Source organism: Bufo gargarizans, chromosome 5, assembly GCF_014858855.1.
Source record: "Bufo gargarizans isolate SCDJY-AF-19 chromosome 5, ASM1485885v1, whole genome shotgun sequence".
NCBI lineage: Eukaryota > Metazoa > Chordata > Amphibia > Anura > Bufonidae > Bufo > Bufo gargarizans.
This window is the reverse complement of record NC_058084.1, coordinates 485,502,689-485,517,704: the sequence shown is the minus strand read 5'-3', so window position 1 is coordinate 485,517,704 and position 15,016 is coordinate 485,502,689. Positions and strand designations below refer to the sequence as shown.

Genomic DNA, 15,016 nt, shown 5'->3' with positions numbered 1-15,016 from the left:
CACAGATCTTTTGCTATATACACCATCTATTGATCTGATTGGACAAATATTGGTCAGATAATCTGTTAGTGTAATATAGCCCTAAGTTGTCCTCCAGTCAATAAAGTAGAGTGGTCAAGGTGTTAGAACTTCATCCTAACACTTTTTCCTGGGAATGAGATGGCCCTTGGGTAAACCCATTCCCTAGAACATGAAATCTTTATTGACATATCTCTGTAGCACCCTATCAAGATACTAAGGTGCTGCTAAAATGGATGTTGTATCACCACAGGATCAGACAGAGCAAGAGTCCATGTGCGTCCAACAGAAGAAAGAGGGAAACCTGCAGTTCTGTGTGGGATGCCTACCCACTACCAAGTGTTAAGGGCTCCTTAGTGACACTGGGACATGCCATTTATATTACTACCTTTGGCTGGGCCAGTGGATACTGGTGCGTGCTTGTTGACCAGAAAGATCAAAAAAAGACTGCCTCCATCACACCAATTGGGCAGTACAAGCTCCTGTTCATGCCCTTTGGCCTCACAAATGCCTCAGCATGCTTTATGATCCTGGATGGGGGGCTGCGTCTATTGGAGCTAAATTCTGAACTCTTCTTGATCATCAGGTACCCGGTAGAGCTCATCATCTTCCCAAATACATTTGATGAGCATTTACATTTTCCAATAATAAGAATGATTTATAAAGGACTTTGCAAGGCTGACCTCACCTCTGTGTGCCCTCTGAAATGGGGAACACTCAGGTCTATCAAGAAGAAAACCATCATGTGGGTTGACGAGGACCTGGTCCTTGGAGAGTTGAAGACACTATGCTCGTATGCTTAGGACAACTACACAAATACTTTTGTACTGTATATTAAAACGTGTTTGAAGGAGCTGAGCACAGGTTTTGACCATGCTCAAGACTGCTGGAAGCCATGGGGAGATGGACCATGAGGGATGGGGAGATGAACCATGAAAACTACAGATCATTCACGTTGCAATTTTTGTCTATAGTTTTTGGGCAGTTCATGAATAGTGTGCTGACTACCTCCCAGGAGACAAATTTGACCACAAACCCTTAGTGCACCAGGCCAAATAGTAGCCATGCAACATCAATGGTGGGGAAGGAGAGAATGTTTAAGATACCACCCAAGCTGATGGAAAGGCATTGCAGATCTACAATGGTTTGGGAAGGAGCAAGAGTCCAGACAAACACTGAGTGGACAACCAAAGACTGAAGAACCAAGCAACAACAGGCAAGAAAAGACTGTAAGGAGGGGTATCATACTGGAGCACCATCACAGCTGGAAGGAGAGATGGTTGGGCCTGGATATTCTAAAGTCTGGCCTTCTACAAAAAGGAAGCCCAAGCAGCTACTATGGCGTTCAAGAGAAGGGTAAACACCTCAGAACATCCCGGCCTTCTACTTCTATGTACAGGACTCATTACACGTAAAGCAAAGTGACAGCAGGAACTGGACTGGCTCTACACTAAGGATAGAATAGGGGGAGGGGAGGACAATTATTGTCATCTCCTCAACTTCCATAATAGTGGTGTAAGCCGTGTACCGGGGTGGCCTCCCCAGGATACAGCGAAGTGACAAACCAGGAAAGCCGTGGAGTGCGCAGAATGACCAAGCAGAAGATCTCACTCCCTAGGCTAGGACCAGGGTTGTGTAAACAGACCAGCTCTGCTTAAGAACAAATGAAGGACGTGCATATATTGTGAAATAATGTTAGAGGAATTGTTATTCATGCACTTGCCTTATGCTGTGTGTTCTGGACAGGAAGCTCGATAGTGAAATTAAGAAAAATCGTCAATAAAGTCACATAAAAGGTGACAGGCAGCTGATGACAAAAGTAAAACACCCAGGATTGCACCATCATCCTGGAATATAAAGAAAGGAGGGGGGTAAGGAGAGGACAGTTCCTCTAAGACAGGCCAAGATGAGGAGCTGGTGGCTGTCTCTGCTGCTCGTCTCTGCTGTCACATTCCACGGCTGTCTCTCTGACACTGTAGACCCTGAGGTCCAAGATGGAAGATCTATAGGAGACGTCATTGACCTCTACAACCAGAGGGAGGGGGTCACATACTTATATAAATCCCTGGACCAGCTGCCCCCTGTTCCAGTGGAGGTAAGGCATATGGCAAGGGGGTGCTCCAAAATTCATTTCATGTAAAGCTGGCAATTTAATTCAGATAATTACATATAAAGGTCCCTATAAGCTCCATTCACAGCAACACGTCTTCTGGTTGCTACTGGCAAGACCGGCTCTGGATGTGGAACTATCCTCCGAGCTCTCACAGTGCACTGCTGTATGATAACAGAAACTGTGGACGCAGTTTTGGATGTGATTGGAGAATACATCAGGATCAGTAGAGCTAAAGATTGGCAGGTGAAATTGGTTCTGCATTTATTGCAGACAAATACTGAGAAGTCACGTTCCCTCCTGGAAAACAGTGAAATTGTAAACTCTTGACTTGAGGCTTCACTGTCGACTTCACCAAACAAAATATATCACAAAAGAGGCAGAAGATTTATGTTTTCATCCATCTATTTATCACAGGAAGATGAAAATCCGAACAGAAGAGGCTTTATTATTAAAGAGACGGTGTGCCTCAAATCCGAGAATCCTGATTTATCGCAGTGTGATTTCAAGCCCGACGGAGTAAGTAATTTACATAAACATTGCAAAAAATATCTGTACTAAGTCCTAAATCTGTTATTTTAAAACTACTTCATGCAAAAGAAAATCTCTACAAGATGTGGTGATACTGAGCTGTCAAAAACATAATACTGCCTCCTATGTATAAGAATATAACTGCTATAATACTGCTCCTATATACAAGAATATAACTACTATAATACTGCTGCTATGTACAAGGATATAACTACTATAATACTGCTCCTATGTACAAGAATATAACTGCTATAATACTGCTCCTATGTACAAGAATATAACTACTATATTACTGCTCCTATGTACAAGAATATAACTACTATAATACTGCCTCCTATGTATAAGAATATAACTACTATAATACTGCCTCCTATGTATAAGAATATAACTGCTATAATACTGCTCCTATATACAAGAATATAACTACTATAATACTGCTGCTATGTACAAGAATATAACTACTATAATACTGCTCCTATGTATAAGAATATAACTGCTATAATACTGCTCCTATGTACAAGAATATAACTACTATAATACTGCCTCCTATGTACAGGAATATAACTACTATAATACTGCTCCTATGTACAAGAATATAACTACTATAACACTGCCTCCTATGTATAAGAATATAACTGCTATAATACTGCTCCTATATACAAGAATATAACTACTATAATACTGCTCCTATGTACAAGAATATGACTACTATAATACTGCCTCCTATGTACAAGAATATAACTACTATAATACCGCTCCTATGTACAAGAATATAACTACTATAATACTGCTCCTATGTACAAGAATATAACTACTATAATACTGCTCCTATGTACAAGAATATGACTACTATAATACTGCCTCCTATGTACAAGAATATAACTACTATAATACCGCTCCTATGTACAGGAATATAACTACTATAATACTGCCCCCTATGTACAAGAATATTACTACTATATTACTGCTCCTATGTACAAGAATATAACTACTATAATACTGCTCCTATGAACAAGAATATAACTACTATAATACTGCCTCCTATGTACAAGAATATACCTACTATAATACTGCTCCTATGTACAAGAATATAACTACTATAATACTGCTTCTATGTAGAAGAATATAACTACTATAATACTGCTCCTATGAACAAGAATATAACTACTATAATACTGCTCCTATGTACAAGAATATAACTACTATAATACTGCTCCTATGTACAAGAATATAACTACTATAATACTGCTCCTATGTACAAGAATATAACTACTATAATACTGCTCCTATGTACAAGAATATACCTACTATAATACTGCTCCTATGTACAAGAATATAACTACTATAATACTGCTTCTATGTAGAAGAATATAACTACTATAATACTGCTCCTATGAACAAGAATATAACTACTATAATACTGCTCCTATGTACAGGAATATAACTACTATAATACTGCCTCCTATGTACAAGAATATAACTACTATAATACTGCTCTTATGTACAAGAATATGACTACTATAATACTGCTACTATGTACAAGAATATAGCTACTATAATACTGCTCCTATGTACAAGAATATAACTACTATAATACTGCTCCTATGTACAAGAATATAACTACTATAATACTGCTCCTATGTACAAGAATATAACTACTATAATACTGCTCCTATGTACAAGAATATAACTACAATAATACTGCTCCTATGTACAAGAATATAACTACTATAACACTGCTCCTATGTACAAGAATATAACTACTATAATACTGCCTCCTATGTACAGGGATATAACTACTATAATACTGCTCCTATGTACAAGAATATAACTACTATAATACTGCTCCTATGTACAAGAATATAACTACTATAATACTGCTGCTATGTACAAGAATATAACTACTATAATACTGCTCCTATGTACAAGAATATAACTGCTATAATACTGCTCCTATGTACAAGAATATAACTACTATATTACTGCTCCTATGTACAAGAATATAACTACTATAATACTGCCTCCTATGTATAAGAATATAACTACTATAATACTGCCTCCTATGTATAAGAATATAACTGCTATAATACTGCTCCTATATACAAGAATATAACTACTATAATACTGCTGCTATGTACAAGAATATAACTACTATAATACTGCTCCTATGTATAAGAATATAACTGCTATAATACTGCTCCTATGTACAAGAATATAACTACTATAATACTGCCTCCTATGTACAGGAATATAACTACTATAATACTGCTCCTATGTACAAGAATATAACTACTATAACACTGCCTCCTATGTATAAGAATATAACTGCTATAATACTGCTCCTATATACAAGAATATAACTACTATAATACTGCTCCTATGTACAAGAATATGACTACTATAATACTGCCTCCTATGTACAAGAATATAACTACTATAATACCGCTCCTATGTACAAGAATATAACTACTATAATACTGCTCCTATGTACAAGAATATAACTACTATAATACTGCTCCTATGTACAAGAATATGACTACTATAATACTGCCTCCTATGTACAAGAATATAACTACTATAATACCGCTCCTATGTACAGGAATATAACTACTATAATACTGCCCCCTATGTACAAGAATATTACTACTATATTACTGCTCCTATGTACAAGAATATAACTACTATAATACTGCTCCTATGAACAAGAATATAACTACTATAATACTGCCTCCTATGTACAAGAATATACCTACTATAATACTGCTCCTATGTACAAGAATATAACTACTATAATACTGCTTCTATGTAGAAGAATATAACTACTATAATACTGCTCCTATGAACAAGAATATAACTACTATAATACTGCTCCTATGTACAAGAATATAACTACTATAATACTGCTCCTATGTACAAGAATATAACTACTATAATACTGCTCCTATGTACAAGAATATAACTACTATAATACTGCTCCTATGTACAAGAATATACCTACTATAATACTGCTCCTATGTACAAGAATATAACTACTATAATACTGCTTCTATGTAGAAGAATATAACTACTATAATACTGCTCCTATGAACAAGAATATAACTACTATAATACTGCTCCTATGTACAGGAATATAACTACTATAATACTGCCTCCTATGTACAAGAATATAACTACTATAATACTGCTCTTATGTACAAGAATATGACTACTATAATACTGCTACTATGTACAAGAATATAGCTACTATAATACTGCTCCTATGTACAAGAATATAACTACTATAATACTGCTCCTATGTACAAGAATATAACTACTATAATACTGCTCCTATGTACAAGAATATAACTACTATAATACTGCTCCTATGTACAAGAATATAACTACTATAATACTGCTCCTATGTACAAGAATATAACTACTATAACTACTGCTCCTATGTACAAGAATATAACTACTATAATACTGCTCCTATGTACAGGAATATAACTACTATAATACTGCTCCTATGTACAAGAATATAACTACTATAATACTGCTCCTATGTACAAGAATATAACTACTATAATACTGCTCCTATGTACAAGAATATAACTACTATAATACTGCTCCTATGTACAAGAATATAACTACTATAATACTGCTCCTATGTACAAGAATATAACTACTATAATACTGCTCCTATGTACAAGAATATAACTACTATAATACTGCTCCTATGTACAGGATATAACTACTATAATACTGCTCCTATGTACAAGAATATAACTACTAAACTACTATAACACTGCTCCTATGTACAAGAATATAACTACTATAATACTGCCTCCTATGTACAGGGATATAACTACTATAATACTGCTCCTATGTACAAGAATATAACTACTATAATACTGCTCCTATGTACAAGAATATAACTACTATAATACTGCTCCTATGTACAAGAATATAACTACTATAATACTGCTCCTATGTACAAGAATATAACTACTATAATACTGCTCCTATGTACAAGAATATAACTGCTATAATACTGCTCCTATGTACAAGAATATAACTACAATAATACTGCTCCTATGTACAAGAATATAACTACTATAACACTGCTCCTATGTACAAGAATATAACTACTATAATACTGCCTCCTATGTACAGGGATATAACTACTATAATACTGCTCCTATGTACAAGAATATAACTACTATAATACTGCTCCTATGTACAAGAATATAACTACTATAATACTGCTCCTATGTACAAGAATATAACTACTATAAAGATATCAGAATCAGTAATGAATACTGGGGCAGTGATCGGTCCATATATTAGTGACTGTACATGTATATAATCTGCGGTATACACTTACTGTATTTCATGCTTTTCTGTTTTTCTCACATGTGGTATATAGTTGTGATGATTAGTGATTCTTCCCTGTAGATGATGACTCTTATGTTTGTGTCCTGCAGGATGTAAAGATCTGTTCTCTGGATTTGGGTGATGAGGATCCTGAGGACATAATGTGCACCAGTCTGAACAAGGTAGGACACTGTACGGATAGCACCTCCCGTCCTGTAATATTATCCTGGCCACTGAGAAGTCCCCGCATCTTTTCTTGTGGATTCAGATCCCATAAACGTGGTTGTCTCAGCGCAAACATTGATGCCATATTACTAAGATCCTCCACCAATGTCAGATAGATGTATATCCACCTCTGGGTCCCGCACCTATCTCTAGAACAAAGTTTTTATAGTGGGCAAGAGCGCACTGCGCGTACACACCTGCCTTCTGTTCACTCAAGGGAGTGCTGAAAATAGTAGAGCTATGGCACTCTCCTTCACTTTGGGCACTCTGTTCTAGAGGTGCCACAGGTTAGGGCAGGGGTGCACCACCAAAGAGGCCAGGTGAGGTGATTGCCTCAGGCGGCAAGACCTAGAGACAAGTGGGGGCTGTAGGAATATATCTCTATATTCAACTGTATAAAGTATGCCTTAAATAGTACGGCCGGAGGGGTTGGGCGCGATTTCATTCTTCGCCTCAGGCAGCACAAAGGCTAGGTTCACCCCTGGGTTCGGGTCTCAAAGGTGGGACCCGCACCTATCTTACATTGGTGGCATATGCGATCAATATGCCACCAATGTTTGAACTGAGACAACCCCTTTAAAGAGATACTTTCATCAGAATGGGGTATGTTTTCAAGTATCACTCATAAAATACTATATTTTTGGGGGAATTTTTGGCTGTATCTTTTTACATTTTGGCAGTACTATACCTTTGAAAATCAAGCACAATTTTTTATTTTTTTTCTAAAGCAATGAAATCATGTGATAAGACCTCTCTGTGTAGTAATTATTGGCAATTTGCTACTGCAGTGAGGAGAACCTGTTATCTGAAGGGTAATCCTCGTGAAAATAGTTGGAATTGGGGTGACAGTATGACAGCTCTATTTTTCTCGTGATAGGTCTAAATGAAGATGTCCACAGAAGGGCATTGTATGGAGCAATATAATGTATGATGCTGTAATAGAGTCACTTATCCCCTTCCCTCTGGTCACAGTGATGGCCTCACTGACAGAGTTATGTTAAACCGTCTACCGTGCTAAAAGTCCAAATCAAGAAGTTGTTAAGGAGCTTGGACAGGAAATAGAATACTAGGAAGAAATATAGTATAGAAACATTTTATCAAGAAAACCAAATGATTTTTGTAAAACAATTACATAGAATATTCACATTTAGGCTGTTAATATGTGATATGACACTTTTAATGGACATGTGCAACGTGCCGCTCCCCAGGGCCCTATGGCGTCCCAGGTTTAGTGAAATGCCGAGTGGTATTGTGCGGCTTATATGTGTCACGGTGCTCCTACCTGGATACAGCAGGACCCCAGGCTTAGGCTTCGAAGCAAATAAAAGGGGAATAGTTGAGTTAAGGGATGAAGAATAACTTAACTCTAGACCATGGTAAACTTTAACAGCAGCTTTACTTGGGTAAATTTTCTGTAATTCCAGACAATATTCAGGCTTTTCTAACATTTAGACTTTCTCTTGGTTTTCAGCAGGTTTTGGCATAAACTGGCAGGCAAACTTGGTAACTCTGCTTTATTTCTTTCCCTGCTGGACTGACCGGCTTGCTCAATAACTCTGCTTTCTCTCTCTCTGCTGTACTAAGGGTACTTTCACACTAGCGTTTTTCTTTTCCGCCACTGAATTCGGTCATAGTGGCTTAATACTGGAAAAGAACGGATCAGTTTTATCCCCATGCATTCTGAATGGAGAGAAATCCGTTCAGGATGCATCAGGATGTCATCAGTTCAGTCACTGAACAGCATTTTGGACTGAGGAAATACCGCAGCATGCTGCGGTGTTAACTCCGTCCAAAATTCTGGATCAGTTGCCGGAATGCCAGCATTCATTTACATTGAAATGTATTAGTAAAAAAAATACTGCAATGTCGTATCCGTCCTTAAAATGTGAAAAAAAAAAATAATAGATCCGGATTCATCTACAAATGATGTGCGTTTGCATGCAGATTGCCTGATCCGGCAGGCAGTTCCGGTTACTGGACTTTTGGTCGGTTTTGGTATCCTTTAATTGGGGTGCCTTGGGCTATTATGGCATGAAATCTTGGTGCTCTACAAGCTTCTTCCCTTTGGTGGCTCCTGCTCCATCCGAAGAACAGTTTCCTTTGGTTGCTATATCTTCCATACATCTGATTTTATGGCAAGCATAACAAAGCCTGCACTGGCTGTTATATGCACATCTGGCTGTGACTGTGCCCAGGCTTACACTTCCCTGTATAGACTAGAACCAGAATAAACTGACACTGCTGCCACCTCCTTTCTGGTGGGAAGCAGGACTGACCCACTTCTGCCCAAAGTGGAGAGAATAGAATGGTGAGTTCCATTCTACCTAAGTATCTGTCTCTCTCTCTGCCATATGCGCTGCCACCTGCTGGTGAACCAGGCATATTACATGTAAAAACTGTAGCATAACAATCATATAAATGCAAAATGTAAAGGACCTGGAAAGAAATACACAGGATGACATTTATGTTAGCCCAATAGAGACACTAGCAGGGTGTAGGAATGGTAACACAACTCCGGATTGTTACATACCCCCTTACTTAAAACCAAGCCGCCCTCGAGTTGTGATTTCTGTATTCTCCAGGGTTCCCTTTATAAAGTTAAAGTGCTGCTTTAGGCTTTCTGAACTAACACAAAGCAAAGTGGGACCATTAGCATTAGGCATCCTCAGAGGCAGTCCATATGAACAAGGAAGTAAGGATGCTAACTATCTAGCTAACATTGCAAAGTCCAAAGTGCATAAGAGGTCACATTGCTGTACCCATCAAAAAGAGTCCATACAATGGGCTAAGGTGCTTGAACATTGCTAAACTTTAAAACTTTGGTGCAAAAATGTCACAGTAGAGGTTACAAAGAGCTCAAGTACACGTTTGGGTGCTGGCTTGTGACGTTGCAAAACTGAAACACATAGGTAAGACCCCCCCACTATTGGTCACATAATGTAGCACAACATTATCAATAACAGAAATTTTACTAAGAACCCTTAAGGCAGGTGGGGTTCCTACTAAACCTGAAAAGGGGGAAAAGGTCATTTGGCGCTGACATGTGCAACTTGGAGGCTTTTGAAGATATTGTAGATGGGTGGAGTCCTAACAAACGTGTCCATCTGAGTGAGAACCAAACAAGGCAACAAAATAAAACGGATGGGCCAACGATTTCTCAGCCTTCAAGTTCAGTCCCAGATGTGGCTTTGATTGTCCATTATTGTCCTCTTCCTTACTTCACAGAGGAGTAGTTCTTTAGGAGGAGAAACCTGAAATTCTTTTCACTGCTGGAGCTGCTGATGCCCATCAGGGGTCGCTCCTGCCCTTTGTAGGCAAGACGTGCAGTGGTGGCAGAACTCCACTGCCCTCTAGTAAAGCATTCTGGTTTTGACCGGTTGGTAACACTGGCAATAGCTGCACCACTTCTTGATTTAAGGTGCCGGAGCAGGAAAACTGAAGATCTCCAGCTGCAAGGGCTGCTGCAATTGGACCTCTGCTGGTGGAGTTTGGAACTGGGGGCCTGTTTATGAAGCCGACGTCATCTTCCAAAGAAGCTGGTAGTTTACCACCGTACGGTGATATGAAAAGGCGGTGGTCATTTGGTTCTTGAGCTGGAAGGCGGGATTAGGAAGTAGGCCCGGAATCAGAACCTCCGGCTGGGTCTGAGGCCTTTCTTAGAAACGGAGGGCTCCTTCCGCGGTCTCCTGCAAGCAGCGCACACTTGCTGGAGCTGCTGGATCCTTCGGCCAGTGTTCAGGTACCGGCACGGGGACTAGGGGCTTGTCTAGCAGGATCACTCTGGTGGGGAATCGTCCGTGGGGATATATGGTCCGATGCATATAAGTTATGTTGGGCCTGGGGGAGATAGGGGCAGTTCACAGATCTGCGGCCAACAAACAGCTCCTCACCATCTCGTTGTCCGCCAGAAAGCCGTTCCCACTCTCGACAGAAAACCAGGCAATGGTGCTCAGGCAGCGCTTCCATTTCGGATCCCCCTGCTGTGGGTGGTCCAGGACTTGGATGACCCATTCCTCAATAACTTTTTTGTAGTCCCACATCGTCCGGGCATGGACCACTACTTGAGGTGGAACCTCTGAATTGAATCTTACTGAGCGTAGGATGACTCTGGGCGGTGGAGTGGATGTTCCGGCCTCCTCCACTGCACCAGCCAGCATGGCAGACACCTCTGCTTATCCAGATGCCCGCTTCTCCTTGACAGCCTGTATTTCCACGAGGGCTGCCTGCACTTTGTCAACCCACATCATTTCTACCCAGTTTGGCTGGCAGAAACGCAGCAAAGTCTTTTTTTGGGGGGTTTTGTAAATTCTCTAGGCCTTTAGCAGCAACACGGCACAAAAGTCTATATCCTGTTTGTGAATTTTGCAATGTGCCACCCCCAGGGCCCAATCACATCCCAGGTTTAGTAGGAAATGCTGAGTGATATTGTGCAGCCTATATGTGTCACGGTGCTCCTACCTGTACACAGCGGGACTAAGGATTAGGCTCCGAAGCAAATAAAGGGGAATAGTTGAGTTAAGGTATGAAGAATAACTTGAGTCCACACCTTGGTAAACTTTTACAGCAGCTTTACTTGGATACATTTGATTCCAGACACTATTCAGGCTTTTCTAACATTCAGACTTTCCCATGGTTCCAGCAGGCTTTGGCATAAACTGGCAGGCAAACTTGATAACTCTGCTCTCTCTCTTTCTATGCTGGGCTGATAGGTTGCCTAATAACTCTGCTATCTTTCTCTCTGCTTTGCTAAACTCTGTTTAGGTCTGGTTACTGGACTTTTGGTCAGTTCTGATATCCTAGGATTGGGGTGCCTTTGGCTGTTATTCTCCTCCTGACACTCAGTAAAATAAATTAGCATGGAGTCCGGGTGCTCTACAAGCTACTTCCCTTTGGTGGCTCCTGCTCCAACCGAAGAACAATTTTCTCTGGCTGATATATTTTTTGGCAACCGAAGAACACTTTCCTCTAGTTGCTATATCTTCCATACATATGATTTGATGGCAAGCCTAGCTGAACATGCACTGGCTGTTATAGGCAGGTCTGGCTGTGACTGTGCCCAGGCTTACACTACCCTGTGTAGACTAGAACCGGGATTACCTGGAACTGCTGCCCCTCCCTTCAGGTTGAAGGCAGGACTGGCCCACTTCTTCCCAAATGGGAAGTAATGGAATGGTGAGTTCCATTCTAAGTATATTTCTCTCTGCCATATACGCTGCCACCTGCTGGTGAACCAGGCACATTACATGTAATAACAGTTGTGTAACAATCACATAAATGCACAATGTAAAGGACCTGATAAGAAGTATACAGGATGGCATTTATGTTAGCCCATTAGAGACAGTAGCAAGGTGTAGTAATGGTAATGCCACTCCAGGGTTTTACTCCTGTCCCTTTAACATTCACAAACCTTTGCTGTGGGGAAATCGGAGGACCCAGCAGAAGGCACTCCAATGAGATGGTCTCTATCTGCTCCTCCTCTTCCTCTGTTGTTCCGGATCCAGGATCGGTGACGTACGCTTCACTCCTGCTGCACGATAATACAAGAGCAGGGAGCAGTCTGTGCACAGAGGGGGATAACGTGTCCTATGTAGGGGGATGGAACATGACTAGTATGCAGGAGAAGAGCTGTGGGGAGACAGGACCCAGGGAATACAGGTATAAAATGGATAAAGAGAGCAGAAAGGTGAGGAAGATCTGGTGGACACTGCTTTCTGGAATATTCCTTTAAGATTATTGAATCTGTTTACGTTATGTACGATGTTTCTTATGCTTGTTCTGTTCTCTTCCAGGAGGTCCGTGTGAAGCGGTCCAGCAGAAGGAGACCATGCAGGGGGAGGTCCTGCAGGCCGCGGCTAACAGGAGGTTATAGTCATATCGCCTCTGGCTCAACCGGTAAAAAACAAAACAGACCTACCTTACTATGGGTGTAAAGATCTGCAGTCAACAGTGGAACGAGATCTGAGATTGTGGCTTATGACAAGCACATTACCGTTATAACTTAAGCTTTACTAGTTATTATTATGAGGTGCGAGGTGGCACATTGCGAATCCCTCCTTACTTCTTCTGACCTCTCCCATCTTCACTCTGGTCTGTGGAGGAGAGATTTCAGGAGTTTCAGCTTGCTATGAGATCCGCCATGTTCTGTCTGTGGAACGTTCTGAATTGATACAATGTTACAAATAAACGTAGCAACAAATAACACTGTGTGGTTACTTCCTGGGAAGTCATGGTGAGGATGATGAATGAAGAGGGGAATAATTACGATGGTAAATATAAGGTGTGATGATAAGGAAGATGAGGATAAGGTGGATGATGCTGAGGAGGAGGAGGAGGAGGAATGAGATTAATGGAAGAAAAGATGATGGTAAGTGTGTTAGAGGAGAGTGAGGATGATGATAGTAATCAGGATGATTAGGAGAGGGAATTATGCTGATGATGATAACTAGAGATGAGCGAAGTTTTAAAAACATTTGAATTTGATCCAAATGAATTGTGATGAAGCGCTATCTCCTGGCTGCAGAGAGCCTGTATAGCGGTGTAGAACACTGCGCTTTGCAGAAACATGTATAGCGAGTCCTTTCTGGTAGTCAAACAGTTACTGTGCGTCAGTATGACAGGCAGATGACAGGCGTCACTCTAAGAATCATTTCACACTTCACTTATTTTGTAAGTTATGGGACAAAAACTCACCAAATAACTCAAGTGTGAACTCAGTCTTACAGGTCAATGTAAGCGTCAAGTATAAAGAACCGTACAGAGGCCCAAGATCCTGCTATAGAGTGAAAGAGCGCACTCCTTTTACACCGTCGTCAGCTGATTCCACACAGATTTCTACAGAACCTGTTCTGTTACACGGTGAGACAAGTAGTGACCCCCCGACAGAGTGGAGAAGGTGTCAGCAGTAAGTTTGTGTTGACGTCACTGTTTATTTTTCCCTTCTTCTCATCCATCAGAAAAACAACCCCAAAACAAATCCTGTCTTTTGAGCATCTACCTTCACATGGTCAGCATGTGGTCAGTAATCCATCAGTATTGCTAAGGACAAAAAAACATAGTGGCCCAGTCACATAGTGGGGAGGTGGGGGGAAAAACAGTGGCAGTAACAGCACAAGAGATATGGATGGTGTAGAAAGGACAAAAGAAGAAAGGCCCTTCACACCCGTGAAGAAAAGTTTGAAACACGTATCAGGCGCCAAATCACTCAGTCAATAGTCGTGATATAAATGCAGATGGATTCTTATTAGTATATAAGATGTAGATAAGACCTTCACCGGGGTCTGTGTGATGTTAGAGGTCATAAAATAGTGATAAAAATAAAATTAAGGGTAAGAATAAAATCAAGGATAAGAATAAAATCAAATCCACTCACTTCACGGGGGGGGCAGTCACCAGGATAAACTCAATACACCTGGGACTATTTTTCCCCCCCAGCCAGGATCGTATGTAGAGAGGTAAATAATTGAACGCCGCCTACACATGTGGCTTCTGGTCAATCATTTTATTAATACAAGGCTCAACGCGTTTCGAGGGTCTGAGGCCCTCTTCTTCAGGAGAAATAAATACATTAATTTAGTTTTAACAGAAAAAATATATATATATGAACAGATATAAAATAAAAATAAAATAAAATATAAAAAAACATTTTTTATATATAGAAATATTTTATGGGTGTATGTATGTGTAACACTGCGTATACGCATGCTTCAATGCATACACACATAGTCACACAATCGCACCCACAACAAAGGGGGATTTTATCTCAGATTTTTCATTGGGTGC

General features: G+C 40.2%; 1 protein-coding gene across 1 annotated transcript; it reads left to right on the top strand.

The window, feature by feature from the left end:
- The first annotated feature begins 1,891 nt into the window (after nucleotides 1–1,891).
- On the top strand, nucleotides 1,892–13,436 carry LOC122938501 (cathelicidin-6-like). The gene is made up of 4 exons (XM_044294052.1): nucleotides 1,892–2,113; nucleotides 2,546–2,647; nucleotides 7,123–7,194; nucleotides 13,027–13,436. Exons 1-4 carry the CDS (start codon nucleotides 1,925–1,927, stop codon nucleotides 13,165–13,167), a joined length of 504 nt encoding a protein of 167 aa, XP_044149987.1. The 5' UTR covers nucleotides 1,892–1,924; the 3' UTR covers nucleotides 13,168–13,436.
- The last annotated feature ends 1,580 nt before the right edge of the window (nucleotides 13,437–15,016 follow it).

Coding starts and splice junctions, on each gene's coding strand:
- LOC122938501 (XM_044294052.1), top strand. CDS start 1,925: ATGAGGAGCTGGTGGCTGTCTCTGCTGCTCGTCTCTGCTGTCACATTC. Junction 2,114..2,545: donor TGCCCCCTGTTCCAGTGGAG/GTAAGGCATATG, acceptor TATTTATCACAG/GAAGATGAAAATCCGAACAG. Junction 2,648..7,122: donor GTGATTTCAAGCCCGACGGA/GTAAGTAATTTA, acceptor TGTGTCCTGCAG/GATGTAAAGATCTGTTCTCT.